At 35.0% G+C, this 24,642-nt stretch overlaps 1 protein-coding gene across 1 annotated transcript in view; it reads left to right on the top strand.

The window, feature by feature from the left end:
- The first annotated feature begins 610 nt into the window (after positions 1–610).
- mdga2a (MAM domain containing glycosylphosphatidylinositol anchor 2a) overlaps positions 611–24,642 on the top strand; it is a 177,451-nt gene continuing 153,419 nt past the window's right edge. Inside the window, exon 1 of the mRNA XM_067367531.1 lies at positions 611–683. Within this exon, the coding sequence (XP_067223632.1) occupies positions 611–683 (73 nt within the window). The remainder of the gene's footprint in view (positions 684–24,642) is intronic.

The following is a 24,642-nucleotide window of genomic DNA, read 5'->3' as shown; positions in this document are numbered from 1 at the left end:
AGACTTCCGAGGAGTAAAGCTGACTCATACAGTTCTTATGAAATAGCGGATTCATCTTTTTATCCGCTGGAAACGAAGAATCATAGTGTTACTAGCGCTCCCATCAGCATCAAGGAAGCGTTTCATTTTTTCGGCGTGCCTTCCTGCCTCACCGGCATTCTGTAATCACGAAGAGATGAGAGCATCGGACTTGTCAATTATTGGTTATTTTTCGCATTAAATTTTGCAGAATTATCTTTTGGGAACGTCGAAGAGGTGGACGCCAGCGCGCGTAACCGATTAATAGCGCGCGTGTTTCCCATGGCGCTGTCATTTACTTTCGCCAGTCGCGTCGGTGCTTAATGCCGGCGAAGGTGTGAGGAGGAGACCCGTTTTTAAGGTTTGATGCTCGCCCTCCTTATCTGTCACAGCTTTATATCTCCGCCTAGACCAATTTGGTGAAAACATCTGCATTGAATTGGCAAGAAATGACTAGTGAGACATCTCTGACTGACACTACTTCAGCTGATTCTCGATGATACGGTCACGCGAGGAGGGAGATTTGGACTGCACGTACTGCCTTCAACTGTTCGTCGCCTGAGGAGCTGGATATGTTCAGACTAACGTAAAGATGGATATTATCTTTGCTCTCCTGTGGTTATTGGCCGCACTATTTGAAGGCGTTTTTTGCCAGGGAATATACGGTAAGACAAACAGACGCATTGGCTGCTTACAATAGCCTTTACAGAACTGTCGTGACCTTGCGAGGTAGATGTGGATGTTTATTCTCAGCGATATCCAGTGTGATGTAGGCCTTATAGCTCACATGTCAATTGACAGTCCCACGTTACAGGTGCACTGTGGGGCGTCAGTATGCATGAAATACGTTGCCATGCCGTTTTTGATTGGATGTTTTGAAATACCTTCATCACTAGGAGATGCATTGCTTGATAAAAGCATAAAGATCTGTGGTCAGTTTTGGTAAACGTTAGCCTACTGCAAAGTATGGATGTGGGCACACCGCGGCTAGTTGCCACATGGGGAAGTTGTCACGGGGGCTACACTGAGGTAATTTGGTGACTTAGTTTTATAAATGATATATCTATCTGTCGTTAAATAATCCAATGTTGATATCCCCACTTATTTGAGCTATTAAAATCTGTATGTTGCTGATATAATTAACTGATGACACATGTGGAACAGTGGAACGCCCCATAATGACTTAAAGGTAATCAAAAGTGGCCTCTCCATCAACTGTGGTTATTAATACAGTAAATGCAGAGTGCAGTTTAACCTATACAGAACAATTTTGGGATAACAGGCCTATTACACAAAAATAGAGCAGTGAACCTTAATTGAATAATATAAAATGCACTATAAAACACTGTAAATTCAATGCGGATAAAATGAGAGGAATCTTTTAAAATAAATTGGTACAAATGTGATGGTTCCCAATCTCCTTTTCCAAAAATTATATGGCAATTCATTAATTTAAACAATATTTTACCTACAAACACTTAATACTTTCTACTCATAAACAACATAATTTTATTAATAGTTGGTTGTAAAAGTATACATATTACCTTGTTAAATATGTATTCTGTAGATTATAAGGTAATTCATACTGTTTACTTAATTTTAACCACATTTTAACAATATTTTATAGAAAAACTACATGGATTTTAATGAATAATTTCACATAGTTATTCCATTTACCATATCTGATGTGTGTGTTGATTAATGTTTATATGTGAATAAAAGCCTAAATTAAATGGTTCATCATATGAGGCATTCATGTCTCTTATGAAAATTTGGACCGCTCGATTCATATGGATTGGTTTTACAATCTCTTTATGAACTTTTTGAAGCATCAAAGAGGTAGTTGCATAGTCTGTCAATGGAGGAACAGAAATCTCTCAGATTTCATTTAAAATATCAAAGATGAATGAAAGTCTTATGTGTTTGGAATGACATGTGGGTGAATGAATGATGATAATTTTTTTCATGTTTGGGTGAACTAAGATATACATTAGAAATATTTACATGTAAAAGTGTGACAACTGGCGCTGGTTTTCCCTAATATTCCCCAGTGTCATTTATTTTATTCAAGTAATATATTCGTGCTTGAGGTCAGGACTAAGTGACAGTGCCATAATATTTATTCACTGTGCTGTCAGTGGAAATCAAGTAAATAGTTTTAATAGTTATCATGCTTGAGGACTAAGTGACAGTGCCATAATATTTATTTACTGTGCTGTCAGTGGAAATCAAGGAAATAGTTTTAATAGTTATCATTGTTTCAATGTAAAGAGGAGCCATGAAATCACATTTGTGATGTGATTCCCAGTAACATTACATATGACGTGAGGTTGTTAAATTCCCTTTGACAGAATTTTATGTAGGTTAAGCTGCTCATGTCAACCGTTCATTCTGTCATAGAAACCTACATAAAAACAGTTCAGCATCCTTCTACCTGAAGAATATTACAAAGGGTATGTCATAATGGGATGAAGGCTATACCTATAAAGCATCAGCTGGGAGACCTATTTTAGCTGGCGTCATGTGGATTACAAGGACAGATTTACTGCTTAATGGAAGACTGTTTGGATTGGTAGAAAATAAGGGCAAGAATCAGTGCATATGACCTCTTCATTTTTCTACAGGTTGTTTGTTAGCATCTGAAGTCAAGCACAGTGGGGAGGAGGTGGTCCATTATTTTTAAGAACTTAAAATGCACATTTATCCATTTATTTATTTATTTATTTATTTATTTTTTATTGTGGACTGGACTCCATTATGCTCCTATAGAAGGCGTTTGGTGATAACTTAAGGCTATTCTTTTTTTCGATTTGCTTATACAGATTAAATATATGTCTTAAATTAATTATGGCATAAAGCCATTTGTCAGTGTTACACACTGGATGTGATAATCTGGGGTCTGTGATTTTCCAGTAGTTGACATCCAGTGGTCACATGGTGTGATTATGTTCATGTTTCACAGTGTTGGCTTGCATTATATTTGTATAATGTGGCATATGAACAAACAATTGATTCCTGTGTAATGACCTGTGCAAATGTGGAACTGTTGTGGGTTGTACTTCACTTCTGGATGCTGGTTCATGCCCTCTTAGTTTACTCCATGCATGCTTCATGGTGAATCGTGGGTTTTTGAACATTGAATTGATAAATACTAAGTAGGCCTGCATGGATTCTTCACTTGCAGAATGCTCTACAGATTTCAACAGTATTCAAATAGCCATTGTTCTACATACTGTATCCTCCACCCCCACATGTTGACCATTTAAATGTTTTGGATTATCCAACACCCTTGCCAGAATTAAAGAATTTGCTTACTTTCAGTTCAAGAGATGGTATTTAAATTGGAAGTTAAATACTATTGGTATTGGTATTGAATTGGACTGACATGAAGAGATATTTAATCTTGATAAAAAAAAAAAATAATGCATTCTGGAAAAGGAAATGGTCCACAAAAGTGAATGAAAAACCTATCAATTGTTTTAGAATTTTCTTTGTCTCTAAGGCCAATAAATTTCAAAACTTTATGACAAGGCTTTGTCAGGCAGGCATTCAAACTTTGCCTTGAAAATTCAAATTCAAAAATGGCCAGTATTTGACAATTTAAATTCATAAATTAAATTTGAATTTAAAAGGCTTTACACTACTTGTGTTGATTTTAAAATCAAATAGAGCAAATATTGACTTTTTAGTGATGCTGAGTTAAAAATACCTGAACTCATCTTCCTTTTCGAAATCAATAAGAATTACACCTCAATCAACTTTGATTAAGATGCTAACTGGAAAGACAGCGCTGGTTTTATAAGAAATCACATTTCCCCACTGGATAAATCTTTTATTGTACAGCGAGACTAATGCACTATATTATAGCATCCCAACAGGCCACTTAGGCCAAAATGAAAAAGAGGGCTCCGATAGTAAGACATCTAAGAGGTCGATAAGCTTTTAGTTCATGTAATTCAGTACAACTGTTGGTGCACTGTTGGATCTAATGTCAGCATGTTTTGATTGGAGAGATGTGGATATTTTTCTAATATTTATGTTCGTTTTACCCTGGGTGATAGCTCTGTTGCATATTTCATATGCAGCCTGTCCATTAATTCCAGGCTCATATCTGTCACAGGCAGTCAACTAAGTGGTCAGCTGATAGTATCACACACTTCAGCTAAATGCGTCCATTCTCTGCTTTTCCAGTGTTAATCCGAGCTGCTAATATTTAAAATGTTTTTTTTTTAGCTTCTAGATCCCATCTGTTCATAGAAGAATTGCTTATATTTTACTAACACTGACAGATTTATCAAATGCATTTTGTTTATCAGACCACAACAGACTGCTTTAGTTTCATTGTATTTTGGGTCAGACATTGCTATGAAGACTGGACCCTTCAGAAACGGAGATCTAGCACTGCTTTTACTTTAGAAATAGTACATAATTTAATAGTTTAATTAAAAGTTGATGGCTGCATTTTTCTACATCTAAAATGTACCCTATGGTCACAAACTGACAGTCTCTTGTTGTGTAATATTGGACTCTGCAATTGGGAAGTATATGTGAAGTGTTGGAGGCGGATGAAAATAGCATTCATATACATTATGACAGTATCAGACAGAGTTGACCAATTGCTTGTGACAGTTTCCTCCATATTGAACTGACCACTGTGAAAGGGCCATTCTCGGTTCCTCTGCTTTCTACTGTAAATAATTCACACCTGTTACAAGCAGACATTTAAAAGACTATAGAAATATTTATAAAATATTCAAAATTCTATCAAGTGCAATTTCTGAAGGGGAACAGTTCACTGTTAATGTGGAATACAACAACCTTCTTTACACGTATCTCTGAATTATTTATCAACACTCCACTCCCGGTTTGTGTAGCACATTTAGTGTGCCATGTTCTGTAAACTATGAGAGACTAAGGCAACGTACAACAAACCCAACACAACTGCTAAACAGAAATGGGGGTCGGGACAGCTTGGGGTTGGTAAAATTTTAAGATCAAATATACAGTAAAAACAGTAAAACTGTGAAATATTTTTTACAATTTAAAATAACGGTTTTCTATGTTAATATATTTTAAAAGTTATTCCTGTGATGGCAAAGCTGAATTTTCAGCAGCGATCACATTCTTCAGTGACACATGATCCTTCAGAAAGGATGAATATTATTATTATTTTGGTAACACTTTAGTATAGGAAACATGTATTCACTATAAACTACAACTTTTCCCTCAATAAACTCCTAATTTACTGCTTATTAATATTTAGTAAGGTAGTTGTTAAGTTTAGGTATTGGGTAGGATTAAGAATGTAGAATAAGGTCATGCAGAATAAAGCATTAATATGTGCTTAATAATTACTAATAGCCAATATTCTAGTAATATGCATGCTAATAAGCAACTAGTTAAAAGACCCTAAAATAAAGTGTTACCATTGTTTTTTTGTTTTTAAAAAAAAAACAAAAAAAAAAAAACATGCTAATATTTTTCAGGATGCTTTGATGAATCTAGAAAGTTAAAAAAAAATAGCATTTGTTTGAAATGGAAATTGTGGCTGTGTAAATTTCTTTACTTTTGATAAATTAAAGCTTTGCAATATAAAAATATACATATTAAAAAAAAGTTTGGACTGTATCTATAAATAAAATATTTTATATATTGACATACAGTGTATGTATGTGTGTATGTACCTACGTACAGTCAAACCAAAAAGTATTCAGATATTTTTGATATATTTTTACTAGTGGGTGCAGGACACTATAGTTCATTTATGTTAGTGAGGATAGCAAAAATAAAGTAAACTGTGACATATTATACCCAAAAATTCTTCATACATTGGACTACCAGTAAAATTGATAAAAATTTGGAACCAAAAATTACTCAGACACTTTGACCTGACCATGTTTTGCTTAAGTGTTATCTGACATAATTAAGATAATTAAGACGCAGTTTAACTTTGAGATCTTGTCATAATTCATGACAATTTTTTTTAAACTATAGTGAATAAACTGTATTAAAACATGAAATGTTCAAGGTGTCTGAATAAATTTTGGTTTGACTGTATGTATGTTTGCATGTATGTATGTGTATGTGTTTTTGTTAATTGTGCAAGTTCAAAAGAAGTTGAAACCCCTACATAATTTAGGTTTATAATCTTTTTTTTTTTTAATAAACTAGCAAAATCACAACTGAACTTAACAATGAATTCCACTGAATGGAGAGCAGTTTTAGCATTTTAATAATAACAACTCCTTGTGTTCCATAGAGAAAGATATCTCAGGAGTTTTGAGTGGCGTGTGGATGGGTAGATGTTGACAGAATTTTCTGTTTAAAGCAATTGATCTGCAGAAGGTGTGACTTGATTTGACTGGCACACTTTCTGCTGAGTGTTTTTCACCACAGCACTGTGATGCTATTTTTACTTGCAATAATAATTGTGCAGCTTAAAGATACAAATAATTTCTTTTGGAAATTGCATTCAAAATGTACATGGCTCAAAAATATCTACAGGCATGTTTGAATAGGCAGGATGCTTCCGGCTTTGACTTGTTTTTGAAAAACATTTGAGAACCACACATCCACTGGCACTCATTTATAAAGATTTGCCAGTTTCCCTGGGGGCTCACATAAATATTTCAACATTTCTGTCTTCTACAATCTTGCACACATCTTGTAATATACACTAAAGTTTTCTATTAAATAGATGTAACATAGCAATAACTTGCTGCTTTGCTGGCTTGCTGCTATATTTGTAAGGTTTCAGCAGGCTTTCCACCAGTGTTAATTTAGTTGACGAATAATTTTCGTCATAATTTTCATCAACAACATTTTTTCATGGATGAAAACGAGACGATGACTAAATAAAAATGAAACTAAATTACTAAAACTATGACTAAAATCTACTAAAATTTCCATCAACAGATGAAAACGAGACGAAAATGAAAGAGAGGGACGATTAGGGAAGATCAGGACTGCTGTCCTGTGTGGAAGATGTGCACATTTGAAGTGTAACGTGCTGATCTAACTGTGGGAAACACGCTGCTGTTGCGCGATGTACAGGCTTGTATGTTTTAGTAGTATGTTTTAGACGGTTGTAAGAATGCATATTTTATCTCCCTCATCTCAACTTAAATGAGCAGCCTGCTACAGTTCAGACTGCAGACATTTCAGAATAAGAGTCACGGTGTATTTCGGGATGGTTTATAATTATTATTTTTTTTCCTGGTCAATGTTGTTATTTTGTTTACACAATAAACTGTATTTAATTTTAATTTCTATTTAATTCATAATAAACTACTATATCTTCTGTCACAGGAAGGAAAGACTAAGAACATTATTTGACACATTATTCTATATATTTTAAGTATAAGGGTTATTATAGTTAACTAAACCTAAAACCAAAGAAATCTTCATTACTTGAAATAAACGTTAACTGAAATAAAAAATAAATATATAAAAAAATGTAAACTTATTTTATTTCATCTAGTATCTAAGCTTTAGCTTAACCTGAGGTATTAAAATAACAAACGGAAATAAAAACTTATAGACCTGTAAAAGCAAAAAACTAAAAGACATAAACACACAAAAAGTTGCTAAAAATTTTAACTAAAATTACAATGAAAGTACAAAAACTAAAAATCAAATCTAATAAAAATTTTAAAAGAAAACTATAATAGTACCTCAATGATAAGTGTGTCAATCCCTGAAAAGTACTGAATTTTGTGTCTTTTTGCACTTGAACGGTCAAAAACCATCTGCTTTGGCGAGCAAAGTACAGTTGGGCGAACATAAACAGTTTGGGGAATATCAGATGTATAACAGTGTATTGGATCTGTGTATTGTTAGAGAAATGCTTAATGCATTACAATTTAACTAAATTAGATTTTAGTCGACAAAATCTTCTGTAGATTTAGTTGACTAAAATCTTACGATATTTAATCGACTAAAACTAGACTAAAACTAAAACAATTTCTGATATCTAAAATATGACTAAAATTAAATGGCATTTTAGTCAAAAGACTATGACTAAAACTAAATCAAAATTTGCTTTTTGCTTTCCACTCAAATTCTCGAGGATGATGGATATGCTCATGCAGAGAGCCAATAGGCTTCAATACTGAAGCCCACACAGCTTTTATTCCTCCTTTCTGGTTTCTACTCCTTTGGGTCTATAATTTTTTCATATTACAGGTGGATGATTAACCATGCATTACTGCAGCCCACTACCGTTTTGAATGACATCGTTGTTGCTCATGTAGGGCGAGTTATAGTGGCCAAGAATAATACTGGGACAAAAAGGCAAAGACTAATAATAGCAATACAGTGGCTAAGACTGGATAAAATGCGTATGTTAATGAATATTTAATGGCTGTAAGTAACTGGGGGAAAATGAATCAATGGATGTAGCCTCCCTCTCTTGAGGACCAGTGTGAGCTAAAGTTCTGAAAGCAGGAAGGCAAGATTAGTGACTCTCAAAGTGCCATACAGAACCATAAAAAACAAAAGCCATCAGTCACAATAACTGTGGCTTCCCTAAAAAGACCAGCTAAACAGTAATTTAACACTCTGAACAGTAAAATACTACTGATGGCATCCAGCACATTGCATGTGATAGGTGATAATTACCTGATCCCAGATACAGGTACATAGGGCCACATTTATGAAACTAACATACGACAGAAAACTGGGCGTACAATCGATTCCACGCAAAACTTGGCATTTATCAATATGGACGTGAGCGATAACTAGGTCTCAGCTCTTGTACACAATTTTTTGAGTTAGCGTGAGCTTGCATGCAGCATAGTAAATATGGTGGAGAATTGTTATAAGAGAGCATTTTGATCATTTAGATTATTTTCCTGACTGACAACTGAAGCTCATTAGTCAATCATTAAACGTTAATATTAGATCGCCATATTAAATTAATTTAATTTTAATTTTAATTAATATAAAATTAGTATAGAGGGGTGTCTGTGACCCAATAAAAATACCACAAATGTTTGTTTGTTTTCCCCAGGAGTTTAGCTTTACATTTGCAAATAGTAGCATAAACAATAGAACATGAGGATTCACACATCTCTACATCACGTGAACAGAGAAAAACAGAATAAAATTAATTATATACAAAAGGAATAAAATAGCCATAGGACAACACCAAATCTATTTCACAAAAATAATGAACAGATTAGCCAAAGAAAAAAAAAACTGTGCAACAGGTAGTATAAGCTACGCTCGTTTTTGTGACACTCTAACACAGTGGTTTTCAACCACTAGGGGTCCTCAGTGATTCTCAAGGGGGCCTTGAGATAACTTAAAATGAATTTAAATATATTAATATAATTTATTAATTTAATTATTAATACGTTACATTAAAAAAATTAATTAAATTAATTAAAAATACATTTAAAACAAGGCACCACCACTCTCGTACGTATTGTATTCTGTGATTGTTTCGGATCAGCCCAGGCCGTTTCTCAACGTGCTGCTGTGAAATACAGACTGAATGGTGACTCAAAACATAAACTCTCTCAGTTGGAAAAAGAAAACCGTGTCGCTAAAAAGGTTTTGATGGATGATGATTGTATTGAAGGTAAAGACGATTACAGCGACATACAGTAATCATACATAAGGCATGCGCAAATCCGTAGTTATTGATGCGCAAACAAACCCTGCATGTGCGCTCTCGGCTCACTGATCGCGATAACATTGTATTTCTGCATAAACACAGTTCAATATATTCGCGTAATTGTCAAAATTAATGTACTGTAAGTGTTTTATAATGGATGCTCGCCGGACAAGCGTGTTTTGGAGAATTTTGAGAGGATCAGTGGTGTTATGTGTTTAATAATTTTGAATGGATCCGCATTGTATGTAAATTCAGTCCATTGGTATCTCCTGTGGTCTTGTTTGGTATGGTAGGTTCACTTGTGCTTATTTGTTTAAGTTACTGTATTACTGAGCAAAGTAAGTACTTTTGAGTTGTAAAGAATGTCTGCAAAGTAGGCCTATTTATATAGTTTGCAAAAAAAGAACTCTGAAGGGTTAAATCTATTTTGTGTTTCTTCTTTAAAGAAATAATAACATGGGGTTGAAAACTAATAACACTACAATACTAATGTTTTTGTGAATTAAAAAAAAAAGGGGGGGGGGGGGGTCGTGCAGTATTGATTTGGAGAGGAGGGGGGCCTTGGCGTAAAAAAAGGTTGGGAACCACTGCTCTAACGCATTATATTTGTTTATTTTATTAAATCCAACTGATCGCACAGGCACTTCATGCACACACGACATATCAACAATTTTAATGGTCCGCTGTAAATCAGCATGTCCAGCACCCAACCAAACACATTTTTGCACATGTGAAGGATGCTTTTTTTATGTGGATATTGGAACATGAGTGAAGTACACAGTCTTGTTTTCATAATGACTAATAGTTTAGCTACCAAATGTTACATGGCCTAGGCTATAGCGTTTATGTTTGTAAATGTTTCGTTTTATTTACCATTTTATTAATTTACATATAAATTAATGTGTTTTTAATGGGTGTTTTTGGAGTAAGATCAATTACTCTTTCAAGAGATTACTTCCTCTTATTGGCTGGATTACTCATAAAATCTAGGGGCAAGGCTTATAAAGAGTGAATTTTTAGTGGCGTGATATTCAATCGATTGCATTGAGTTGCCACATTTATCAAGCTACGATCATTTGTACGATGGGATTGGCAGTATACGAATGTTTGATAAATCATAAGTGAACCCTGTCGTAAGATAATTTCTGCGCTTGGATCTGCACTCATTTCAATGTTAGATTGATAAATTGTGAAGTTATAGCATATACATATCAGTCCTATATAATAATTTGTAACACTAAAGATAATATATGACAACCACTAATGCACAATATTCAAGATGTGTTCATCACATCTCCAATTCTATATTTATTATATTTTTTAGACTCTGGAAGTAGCTCCATCCTTATTGATTTGTAGCTGTTCTGAACCAAATAGCCTCTAGCAGATGTTGATTGACAGAGACTGATGTTTGTGGTTACAATGTCTTAGAGCAAAGTTAAGTCAAAATCTTCTGGAATACGCCCAGCAGTACATATTTGGATGTATCCCTTATTTGACACATCCAATTGAGGTCATGGAGCACTCTACTATCGAGCTGATGAGCACCAGATGCGTTAGTTTAGGAAGACATCCAAAATCTGATCTATGTCCAGAAGCTACCTTACTGCCCAATTTATTTATTTATTTATTTATTTATTTATTTATTTAAAAAATTTGGGCTATATCCAGAAGCTGTGGGCTATGTCCAGAAGCTACCTTACTGCCCAGTTTGTTTATTTAGTTAGTTAGTTATTCATTCTAAGACATCATAACATGAAGCAGAATGATTTAGAATTGAATGATTTAAATTTAGTCCCTCCTAATGAAACTGGTTCATACAGGCATCTAAAGCTATGTTCACACTGTCAGGTCAAATCCGATTGTGTATCCAATTGGAATCTGGTCTAAAATTATTGACTGTCCACATTGTGTATCGCAACAGTTTAGATCCGATTTATGTGTTCATGCCAGTCTTTCGTTTTACAGAATATCTGCTTTGGTTTCTATGGCAATGACATTGCTTTGGTTGGAATACACTAAAATCAACAACTGCAATATGGAGGGGTTTGTGTAGCTGTAGCGCAGGACTACTGATTCTTCTGAGGCACCAGCAGAAACATAGTAGACTGCTATGTGTGGCTTTATTCCGTACTGTCATCTCTGCCAGTTTCAAAACATGTCTCCGTTATATTGTCATTTTCTGCTATTGTCATTGTTTACTATAACAATGTCTGACGTTTCTGTTTTACGTGGCGTGAGAAAGTCACATAAACCACGCAAAATCCAATCAGAGCGATCAGACTGAAACAGATTTCCAGAAGTGCAATTTAATGATTTCGAACCACATATGTAGCTTAAAAAGTATTTGTACAAATTGCATTTTGTGTGAATTTTTTTTTGGGGGGGGGGGTTATTTATTAAATCTTATCAGATTTCAATCAGATATGCACAAAAATTGGATTTGGACTGACAGTCTGAACGTAGCCAAAGACATCATAACATCATGCCTAATGATCTGGAAAAAATAAAAATGACCTACTCTATAGTCATAACCAAATAAACATTTAATTACAAAAAATGCTTATTTTTCACTTGAAATAAAAATAGAATTAAATGAACATAAATAAATAAATACATTTTATCCAATATCTACAATTATTTCTAAACATCCAATTTCAGGGTGTCTCATCTTGTATTGTTCCTGATATATGTTTTGACCCATCCTTCACCTAATCACAATTTTGATTTTAATTTGCCACACCACACCAGAGGGGTCTCTTTATAATTCTTTAATAAATAATTATTCAGACAATTTTATTAATTCGTCAAATGGAATATTCCCATCAACACTTTGTTTTCCATCAGAGCGGATCTAAACGGATATCCGTCAGAGCGGATCTGCACGGATCTTCCTCGCACCGGAGGGATAACCAAAATATTTGTCAGGTAGCTGTGCGTTTAAACAGTACCACAGACAAATCTTCCTGGATAACACTACCTATTATGAGATAAGATCAATCAATCCTACCACCACAGGAAATCATTAAAACAACTTACCTGTGTTGAAGGATGACCTCTCAGTCCTGTGCTTCTTGGGAATATCCCGGACGAGCCCCCAAACTGTTAGATTAAAATCTCAATCATAGGTAGAATATTTGTAATCTCAGTCATCAGTTTAGAAACAGGCGTCTTAACCACTGTGATGTGTGGCAGCAGCAGCACGAGATCTCGGGAGAATGACCAAGCAGACACAGATCAAGTTTGGTACAAAGCATTCTCAGATTTATTCAGGAAGAAGGGTCATATTTATAGACATAGGTCAAACAACAATCGCCAGGATGGCTTGAGCATCCAATCATATGACTTAAGAATCAAACCTTACCATGTATGGCATTTCAAGAAATATAATAACAAAGAAGAAATGTATGCGTGTAATTGTGTGTGTGTCTTCAACTTCTGGTTGCGTGTGAGAGTGTCAGTGTGTCCAAGGACTACTACCTGTTGTTGTCTTGGTAGGTACATGATGTGCACAATGGAAAAATCCAAAGACACAAAGAAAGTCAAAAAGTGAAGCCTAAGAAATAAGAAATTATTTAACAAATGCCTTAAATTATGAGTTATGCTGTTACTTTACCAATTTATGAGATTTTTTTTTTCCTGGCAACCGTTAAAAAAAAGTCCTCTGTACATTTGAACATCCAGATCACTTAAGCAACAGCAGAGCAACACCCTGAAACCACTTACAACACCCTAGCACTAAGAAGGGCAAGATTTGCACAGGCAAGCACCACTCATATTTTCTTCAAAAATGTCAAGTGTAGATGTGTTCTGACAAGAGCTTTGCTGAACTATGCATGAACAGTAAGTGTACCTTGATCAAACCTGTGTGCGTAGACTCAAAGAATGTTCCAACAACCAACGAAACAGCACAAAATAACCTCAGCAAGACCTTGGACTTCACGTTGTTAATGCTTCAGTGAAGGTCTCTGAGGACAGCAAGCATTATAACAGAACCATTTCTTGCTGAGCACTGTGCAAAAAAAAAATAAAAGCACATCTGCGTTCCCCTTTGGCACAGGATATGTTAAAGAGGTTTGAACCATGGCAGAATCATTGTAGTAAGGTAATGAACGCTCCATGTAAGGCTTGTATTTTTTTTTTTTTTTTTATTCATTTCAATCAAGGGAAATGAAAAGAGTGTAAATGGATTTCGAGCTATTTACCTACCCATGGTGATTTATTGATTTGGAACAATAATTTATTTTTATAACAAACTTTCTCAACTAGACTTTTTTTTGTCTCACATTAAATGAAAATATCTTGTAGTTTAAACTCATTAAACATTTATGGAAATAAGTGAGTTTTGCAACTGCATCAGTGAACCTTCAGGGCAGATGTAAGTGACATTTGTCAACATGCAAATTCGTAAATTTTTATGCATCGACCCTTGGAGTTTTTCTATTAGCGCAGGCACTCCACTTACGTTTATCAAGCCATTAGCTGTAGATTTTGTGAGAATGAGTGTTAATAAGTGTTAATGAGTGCTAATGAGTATAAAGTAGTGCACATTACTGCAAGCAGTGCGGGCAGGCTTCATTTTGTGGTTCACTGCTCTGAGTTGTTTTTTGAGAAGGTTTCACTTTCCTTGAAAATTTGAAGAGGTTTCGGATTGGTCTTGTAAACTGATATATTTCAGGGTTTGGAAGACTGATCAAAAATATCTCCCAATTCAGAGAGGATATGAATTATCGTTTATCTTTGTTGGGAGGAGGCTAGTCATTAGATGTGAAGGTCTGGCAGGTCTGTGCTGCACGTTACCTTGAGAGTTACCATTTGTGTAAGCATGCTGTCTTTAATTAAAATTTCACAAGCTAGAAGCTGGTTAACTTAAGGCCATGTGCACAGATTTAGGAAGAAATTCATTGCATCCTGTCTCATACTAATATATTTCTGCCTTTTGTTTAAAGTAGACACTGTTTTTACATAAGCACTGGAATTTAGTGTGGCAGAAAACACTGTTATCGTGTCCCAGTGGAAGATTTTATGCAGGAATCCATTCATTCTCTGTAATTAGGTGAAATCTCAATAGCATTACAAAGAAACCAATCAAGCCAACAAAATGATCTTTGGAAACAAATTTTGAAAAATATGTTACTGTACATGGCAGGCATAGGCTGCAATAGTTTTCCTCTTTCTCTTGATTTTAAGCGAAATGATGATGGATGCACAAATATGATTACGCCAGACAATAATACTCTCTTAGCATCTTAGTAAGATCAAAAGTAATCTGTATATTTGGGATTGGACAGATCTGGTCATGATCAAATATCAAATCAGCTTACCGACATGAGCAAGGCTCCATGAAGCAATGCCGTTTATTAAAATACAGTGGGGTACAAAAGTGAAATGCTTTTATGTTACATTTTTCAAATTGAATACATTTTTTCCCATATAACCAATTATAATTAGTGCACATTTTGTTTTATAGTACTATATAATTCAGCATTAATCATTGGTAACAAAATCTGCATTTCCACCATCAGACCAGACCATTTTATTGCTTAACCGTTAGGGATGGGAGATATCGTATTGTTTGCGATATCCTGGTAAAAATTCTCCCCGCAATAAAAATTTGTCTTCCCGTGATAATAACAATGAAGCCCAGTTGATGACGTTTTTCTGTATGCGATCCATTCGCAGCTCATGTGCAGAGTGAAAACAACTATGGCGGAAGGTGGACGTGAAGCTAAATGAGGAGCTACCTCTAGTATCCACCTTATTCCAGACGAGCCTACTGCATTTTGAATTATGGGTGGCGCTTCCGGTTTCAGGAACTTCCATTTATAAAGCCTGAAACAAATCGTTTCAAATCATAAGGTTACCCTACAAATAAAGCTTATCCATCATTTTGACTGAATGAGCTGTCAATTTTTCTTTCATGTTTTATTTTCAGACATCGTGAGAATAACGTAACGCTTGGTATTTTAACGTGACATGTTATAACAAGAATATCTATGGCAAGAGCTCTTTTCAGTTGCTGCTTTCTATCCTCGTGATTATTTTCTTTTGTCCATTTGCATTCCGCTGTAATAGTATGAAAAAGACAACATATACTGCACATGTGGTGTGTTCTCCTGATATAATTTATGATATATTCCATTAAAGGTGCCATCGAATTGAAAATTGAATTTACCTCGGCATAGTTGAATAACAAGAGTTCAGTACATGGAAATGACATACAGTGAGTCTCAAACTCCATTGTTTCCTCCTCCTTATATAAATCTCATTTGTTTAAAAGACCTCCGAAGAACAGGCGAATCTCAACATAACACCAACTGTTACGTAACAGTCAGACTCATTAATATGTACGCTCCCAATATTTGCATATGCCAGCCCATGTTCAAGGTATTACACAAGGGCAGCCAGTATTATTGTCTGGATCTGTACAGCTGAATCATCAGACTAGGTAAGCAAGAAAGGACAACAGCGAAAAATGGCAGATGGAGCGATAATAACTGACATGATCCATGATAACATGATATTTTTAGTGACATTTGTAAATTGTATATTCTAAATGTTTCGTTAGCTTGTTGCTAATGTACTGTTAAATGTGGTTACAGTTACCATCGTTTCTTACTGTATTCACAGAGACAAGAGCCGTCACTATTTTCAATATTAATCACTTGCAGTCTGTATAATTCATAAACACAACTTCATTCTTTATAAATCTCTCCAACAGTGTAGCATTAGCTGTTAGCCATGGAGCATAGCCTCAAACTTATTCAGAATCAAATGTAAACATCTAAATAAATACCATACTTACGCGATTAGACATGCTGCATGATGAACACTTTGTAAAGATCCATTTTGAGGGTTATATTAGCTGTGTGAACTTTGTTTATGCAATGATAGAGCCGAGAGCTCGGGAGGGGGCGGAGTGCGCGAGCAATTAAAGGGTCCGCAGCCTGAATCGGCGCATTTCTAAATATGCCTCAAAATAGGCAGTTAAAAAAATTAATTAAAAATCTATGGGGTATTTTGAGCTGCAACTTCACAGACACATTCAGGGAACACCTTAGACTTCTATTACATCTTGTAAAAAAACGTTCAATGGGACCTTTAATAATTCACTGGAATGCACAAAGAATCTATAATTTTTCTCCCCAAAGCCTCACGTCTCTTTCCAGGTAAATACAATTTATTATATGTAAAAAAGATGGAAATCATTTTGAAATAGTATCATGCAATGCTGAAGTTTTAAATAATGCTGAAGCAGTTTTTATTAAGGCAACGTATATTACATAATACAGATATATATCACTATAGTTATATTTAATCCGTCGGTTATTGCTGTGGAAGAATCACGCTTTTTCATGGCCTGTTGAAAGTACCTTGTTGATGCTTTTACACTTTAAAATGTCCTTTTAATGTTCATTGAGGAGAATAATGTCATCTCATTGTACTCAGTTTTGTTTTTTAAAAAAACAACAACGTATTATTGCATTCTTAGAGTGAGCTTTTCACTGACTGTTTACAGCTTAACTGAGCGCTTGAGTTTCACTGTCCGTCAAGCGACCTGTAAAGTGCACTATTTCAGTTCATCTCAATGAATGCACAGTGTATTTGATGCGCAATAAACACAAGTGTGAGCCGCCCGACTTGCTGGTGTTTAGATTTTTACTGTTTTTTTAATTCTTTTATGTAATTTGTAGATTACAGGAGTCTGTTTGATGATGGATATGTTTTACTTTAGATCAAAGTTTGTGTTTATGAGGCTCTCAAGGCTCCATGCAGCTATCACTTGTAGCCAAAAACAGTGATGAATGGTACTATATTTATATTGTCAATGATTTCGATATCGCAATAAACACCAGAAAGTATTATGATATAGATTTAAGTCCATAAGTCCATACCCTATTAACAGTTCCATTCCATGCCAATCCAGCCCTATCAGTAAGAATGTGTTTTCATTTTCCACTTGTAGGGCTGAGAGAACTCTTTGCAATGTAATACAAATGCGTCAGTCGTTGCACTGGTAATGCAAGAGTTTACAGACAATATGAGATGTAAATAGCAACCGCGTTATGGAGGATGATCAGATTGTTCTTTTCATTTAATTATTAACTTGCTTTAACTTAGTGAACTGTGCTGAGAATTCCAGACTGAAAACGGTTTGTAATCGTGCTGTGCTGAACCAAGCTTAAGTGGAAATATAACTGGAACCATTCTTTACCATTCTTAGAACCGCTCGGTCCGACAGTGGAGAGTACAGAGTGACCTTTGTTTGTTCCCAAGTGACCTTTTATTCAAACTCTGTATCTTTAAATCCATTTTACCATTAGAGAATTTGCAAGTAAACTAAGGCTGCCCCTGACTAAAGATTTTCCTAGTTGACGGTTAGTCATTTATTTATCTTCCACACTCCGCAAGAACACTTGGAAATGCACTTAATATTAGCGCACATTTATCAACGTTAATGTTAGAGTGAGCGGCCATGTAAAGTGGCTAACGTAGGCTACTATTTATGTTTTAATTAATTCATGTATGAGGTTGCACGTCACCTTTTTTTGCTCATTCTTTACCTTCTTGAAATGTTACCACAGTACTCTGCCAATGTATTACAGCATTGTGAAGCCATCTTGACGACCTCTCACTGTGCAACTTCGTCAATTACTGTGGGTTTTTTTCTATGACCAACTGACTCATTAAAATGTAGTCAACCAAGCCTCTTCGCATCGTCAAACATTTAGTTGACTATTAAAGGTGCCGTAGAACGTCTTTTCAAAAGATGTAATATAAGTCTAAGGTGTCCCCTGAATGGGTCTGTGAAGTTTCAGCTCAAAATACCCCATAGATTTTTTTTAATAAATTTTTTTTAACTGCCTATTTTGGGGCATCATTAACTATGCACCGATTCAGGCTGCACGGCCCCTTTAAATCTCTCGCTCCCTGCCCTCTCGAGCTATCGACTATAAGTGCAGTTATACAGTGCATAAACAAAGTTCACACAGCTAATATAACCCTCAAATGGATCTTTACAAGATGTTCGTCATTCATGCTGCATGCATGCATCGATTCCTGTGAGTATAGTATTTATTTTTGATGTTTACATTGATTCTGAATGAGTGTGAGGCTATATGCTCTGTGGCTAACGGGCTAATGCTACACTGTTGGAGAGATTTACAAAGAATGAAGTTGTGTTTATAAATTATACAGACTGCAAGTGTTTAATAATGAAAATAACGACGGCTCTTGTCTCCGTGAATACAGTAATAAACAATGGTAACTTTAACCACATTTAACAGTGCCATCTGCCATTTTCCGCTATTGTTCTTGCTTGCTTACCTAGTCTGATGATTCAGCTGTGCACAGATCCAGACATTAATACTGGCTTCCCTTGTGCCCTTGTGTAATGCCTTGAACATGGGCTGTCATATGCAAATATTGGGGTCATATATATCATTGATTCTGACTGTTACGTAACAGTTATGTTGGATTCGCCTGATTTCCGGAGGTCTTTTAAACTAATGAGATTTACATAAGAAGGAGGAAACAATGGAGTTTGAACTATGCCGAGGTAAATTCAATTTTTGATTCTAGGGCACCTTTAATGTGCAGCCCTAAAGTAAACCTTGTCTCTCTCATCTTACTGACTAGCATAACCCTCTTTCTGTTTTCTTCTGATTTTTTTCTTTTTTTTCATTACTTAATTTATACCATTCAAGTGGGTAAGGTTGTTATAGCAGTTATTTACTACAGTTGTTCCTCCTCTGGTCTTTGGAGTGTGAATTTATGCTCTATAATGGAAAACAGCCTGTGCCTGTATCAGCACATACTTTAACTTTATAGTGTATGTGCAGATTTGTGTTTGTGATGCACCTCATAAATTATTCCTCCACAAAGGTTTTTTGCCACTCTGTTATCTTTATGATCATATTGTTTCCTTTAGACTAGTAATTGGGTTTTCTGTGAGATCAAAGTTAATGATCCATTATGAATTATGAATGTGCCTTAAGATGTAACTTCATGGTGAACTGTAGTGAATTGAGATGAAATACCTAGATCTAGATGAATGCTATTAGTTTTGTTCTCCAAATGATCACATGGAAAGATGCTTATAGGTGCATAATGTTTTTGCTGTAGTCTTATTCTTATAATATTCTTGTACAGATTTATTTTTTGTTCTTACATTCTTCATTCATGTTTTAAATACCTTGCACAAGTAGAAATAAATGTGAAACATTAGCACTCATTTTCTTGTTTACAGGATAAAAAAGGAAAAAAGAAAGATTCAGATCCTGTCTGTTTTTTTCTGATCTCCACTGACTTTCATATCTTCATAGTTTCAAGATCAGTTGTCTTGGAGTGCAGTCTGCCAATATTAACTCTAATCTGCAGTCTAGATCAGTGTTCCCAACTCTTTTGTTTTATGGACCCTCAGAGCCCTCATTCAGTATTTTCATTGATATTATTAAAATTCCCATTTTTACGATGATTCACTTTAGGCCCTTTCACACTTAAAAAAGTTAACCCTGCACTCTTAAAAATAAAGGTTCTTTATTGGCATCTACAGATCCATGAAGAACTTTAACATCCATGGAAACTTTCCATTTAACAAAAGGTTCTTTATAGTGGAAAAACTTTAGATTATTCAAATGTTCTTCACACAAAAAAAAAAAAAAAAAAAAAAATGGTTCTTTTAAGGACTGTTCACTAAAAGGTTCTTTGAGGATCCAAAAATGGTTCTTTTATGGCATCACTGTGAACCCCCCCTTTTGGAACCGTTATTTTTAAGAGTGTGGGTCATTCTAAACCCCGGGTAAATGGAATCCTGGGTTCTTTTTCTTCATGTTTCACACTTCTCATAATTTTTTAGCAGTGCATATTTGCATTTTTTGCAATTTGCATATTTGCGGTATCACTGCTTGGTTGAAATGGCCCTCATTTATGAAATAAACTTACGATAGAAAATTGGCCGTACAGTCACTTCCATGCAAACCTTGGGATTTATCAGTATGGATGTGAGTGGTGGCTATGAATGATCAAATCTTACGTCAGGTATCAGCTCATGTACGCAAGTTTTTGAGTTACCGTGAACTTGTGTGTGGCATAGCAAATCTGGTGGAGAATTGTTATGAGAGCATTTTGTTTGTTTAGATTATTTTCCTGAAATGTTTTTTGTTCCACAAACTCCACAAACAAGTTCACAGAAACTGTATGGCCATTTGGCCGGAAGCTAGTTATTTTATAACTTTATAAATTTTACTCAATAAAATATGGATATTTTAAACTTAAAAAAACTCTGAATATCATTTACTTGATGGTTTGAGTTGAACATACCAAAAATAATTGACTAAAAATTCAACAGTTAATATTGTCTCATATTTAGTTATGTTTCTCAGTTTTTTCCCCATAGCATCAACTCCAGACATCAAGTTCCACTTCAAATGGGAACTTCTGTGATATAGTAAGCCACTAAATTATTTTTTTTGAAGTGCATAGACTGCTGTCAGCCAATCAGTTGGCATGTTTGTTAAATGTGTTCAGACACATGTCACACAGAGGGCATTTCCCCATAGTGTCAACTCCAGACACTGCATCGAAGTTCCACTTCAAAAGAGAAACCAAACTTGATTGGTGGCTGTGGGCATTATATGCATTTATCCTACTAAATATTTTGTGTAAAATTTAAATAAAAAAAAAAATCAATGAACTTAAACTCTCTTGAATTAAAAAATATTCAAATATAAAGATAAATTATATGATATTATTATGACAATATTTAGAAAGACTTTGTCTAAAATACCCATATTTTAACCTCTAGCTGTATAACATAGAATTTGCAAAAAAACATTTTTATATAGTCACAAATAGAGTGGATTCCGTATGTTAAGAACATACTGTAGTATCATAGCATCAGGAGATGTTGTTGGGGTGTTGCTGGCACGGTAAAGTGCTTGCACTCTCAAGATAGTTCAGCAGGTTTAGCTAAAGAAAGTGACTTAAAAAAATGACCTGCTTCTATTCCAAAGTATCTACTCTCAAAGGTGAAGCTCACTTTTTCATTGTCTGTCATTGCTCATTGTGACCATGTGACAAGTTTCCAAGCAAAGCATATTACCCTGCGTCAGTAATGTTCTGGAGATGACATTTTAAGACAATGTACATGTGATGAAAATGGCAGAAGGGCGTCAGATTGGTTGTGGTCCAAAGAGGGCAAATGTTCTCCATCATTATTCTTAAACACTGCCCTCATCATCTCTGCCCTTTGCAGGGAATTAGCATATGAAAAGGAGAGCAAAGTGCTGTATTTCAATGAGCCGCCCTTGCCATTTTCAGCACTGCTGCGTTCTCTTTTCTCTGCTTAGTTTCACGAATATCCTGAATGGGTTGAGATCAGATGGTCAGAGAAGATAGCATCCGATTTAAAGCGAATTTGAATTAATGAATGGGAGCTGGGCACAATTATGTTGACCCTCAGTTCCAACCGGTGTGCATTAGCAGTGTGCAGCAGAAACTTCAAATTAGGCTAAATTACTAATTATGTTATTGCTTTAAAGTTCTACCCACTTGCACTTTTGTGCTGCAAAATCCAGTAAGATTCTAGCTTAGAGCATATTTTAAATGAGGTTCTCGAAAATGTGAAATGTACTTTGATGGTTGAACACGATACAACTAAAGGATGTGCAATAGGAGCACAATTTGGTAAACCGAGCACAATTACGTTAAAACACAAGTAGCTTTAAACGCTTCATTTACAGATGCTAAAATTACTGCTTTCTAATGCGAGACTCAATGTTGTTTCAATTTACCACCCAATTCTCCCCCCACTGTGAATCCTTTTAGGATAACACTGACATGGCCTGACAAAGCGTTCTCCTGACAACCTAAGAAATAAATAAGAAAACAAAAACAGATAGCACAGCATAATTACCAGACAAATAAATTGGTAGTGAAGACCGCCTAAAGGCCTGCTCTCAAAAGAATGTTCTTTTCCTTTTCTTTCTCTTTCTCTTCCCTCCCATCTTGTTCTCCTCTGTTTTTTTACTGCCATAAGCAGTGGTGGATTAAGACCCTTTGATGCCCCTGGGTACTGGCACCTAGAGTGCACCTCCCAAATCACAAATAAATAAATACATGAAATGAAATGTGCTTCATATGGTAATATTTATAATAATAATAATATAATAATAATAATAATAATAATTATTATTATTATTATTTTGCTAAACTAAAAAAATGATTAAAATCAATAAACTTCTGATAACACATGGTTACATCAACAAAAGTAATTTTAAGTGTAAGATCAATTAGAATATCTTTACAAATTATTCGGCATTTATTGTCAGCCTTGTTTGAAAATAAAGATGAGTAACAGATCTATATGCAGCAGTTATGGGTTTTTTTTAACAAAAACTCAAAACAGAACACTCTAAACAGACAAACAGGAACAGAACAACTGTGTATATCAGACGAGAACAGACTGAACTGTAAAAAACGATACACAAACCAATCAACGAAATGAATGACAGATGTGAATAATAATCAAATCAATGATAAACCATAGAAACGAACAGAAAACTAGGAACAAAAGCCCACTCAAAACAGACATAAACACAGATAACTCGTTAACACATATTGTTTTTAAAAAAAATTAATACTGCATCAGCAAGGAAGTATTTAATTGACCAAAAGTGACAGTAAAGACATTTATGTTTAAATAAGATTTTTATTTCAAATAAATGTTTTTTTTTCATTATGTTTATAATGTATAATTAAACTTTACCACCATAAGAATAAATTATATTAAATATTAAATTCATATTAAATTAGAAATAATATTTATACTATAATAAAAATAATATTTCACAATATTTCACATTTACCGTCTTTCCTATATTTTTAATCAAATAATTGCACACCGAGTCCGAAGTTCTCTTCCGAAAATTTTCACGTTAAAAAATAAATACGACCTCACGTTGTGTCAATCACGTTTACAGACTGCCTCTGAAATTTTCGTTCTTCATAAAATTTAAAAAAGTCTGATTGGATTCAATTTTCTGAATTTTTCCACATCCATAGCAAGCATTTTGAGAGGTGTTTTGACAATTCAGAGCCACCATACAAGCGAACACCAAAATCCAGAATGCCATCTGACAAGTTGATCCACTTCGTCTCGCAGCACAAAGCACTATATGACAAAGTCTGGAATACAAAGAGTATATTAAATACATAAGTAGATATCAAACTGAGCCACTGACATCCTGAAGTAAACTTTGAATTGCTCAGGATTATCCCACAGCTCCTTGATAAGGATGCGTAACTCTCCTTCCTCTTTATGCAATCTCAAATTTTGGATAGACCCAATATTTCTTTTCTTTTTCTCTTTTTAAGAAGAGATAGGACAACAAAATCATCATAACTGCTTGAAAACTACATTGTGTATTGTTTTGCAAATTTTTTTTTCACAACGGATTAATTAATACACATTAGACTCAGTGTGCGAGGTTTCTGAGCTTGACATATTTTTAGGATGATGAATATGAAAAACGCATATGAAAATTCACACTTGTAGTTCGGTTCTTTGGTTCATTTGGTCCGGACCAAAGAAGAAGAAAAAACATTTAGTCCTGGTCCGATTAGCGTTCAGATTGGCAATTTTATCACCGAACCAAAAGATACCGAACCTTAAGGCATAGGGATACATTCACAACGTGATTGGTCAGATTTTATGACGTATTGCCTATTTTGAGACGGAACTTACCGAACATCCAAAACAGTGCTTTTTTTCTCGTTGTGTGTGTGTAGCGGTGCGTAGCCTGCATGTGATGGTATTTTGGCCAGCTGGAAACTCGTGAAGAGCTTATAAAATGTGGAAAGTAGTCAAAACAGCTGCGGGAATCCATCCGTCACACACACAAACGATCTGCTGCATGGAGACACGCGTCTAATGCCTGTCATGGGCAAACTATGACGAGAAAAACCGGCATGCGCGAGGATTCTGTCCTTTTTAGGGTCTCGTC

This window comes from Chanodichthys erythropterus, chromosome 18 (genome assembly GCF_024489055.1).
Source record: "Chanodichthys erythropterus isolate Z2021 chromosome 18, ASM2448905v1, whole genome shotgun sequence".
NCBI classification, from domain to species: Eukaryota; Metazoa; Chordata; class Actinopteri; order Cypriniformes; family Xenocyprididae; genus Chanodichthys; species Chanodichthys erythropterus.
The sequence above is the reverse complement of the archived record's forward strand: the minus strand, read 5'-3'. Positions and strand labels throughout refer to the sequence as shown.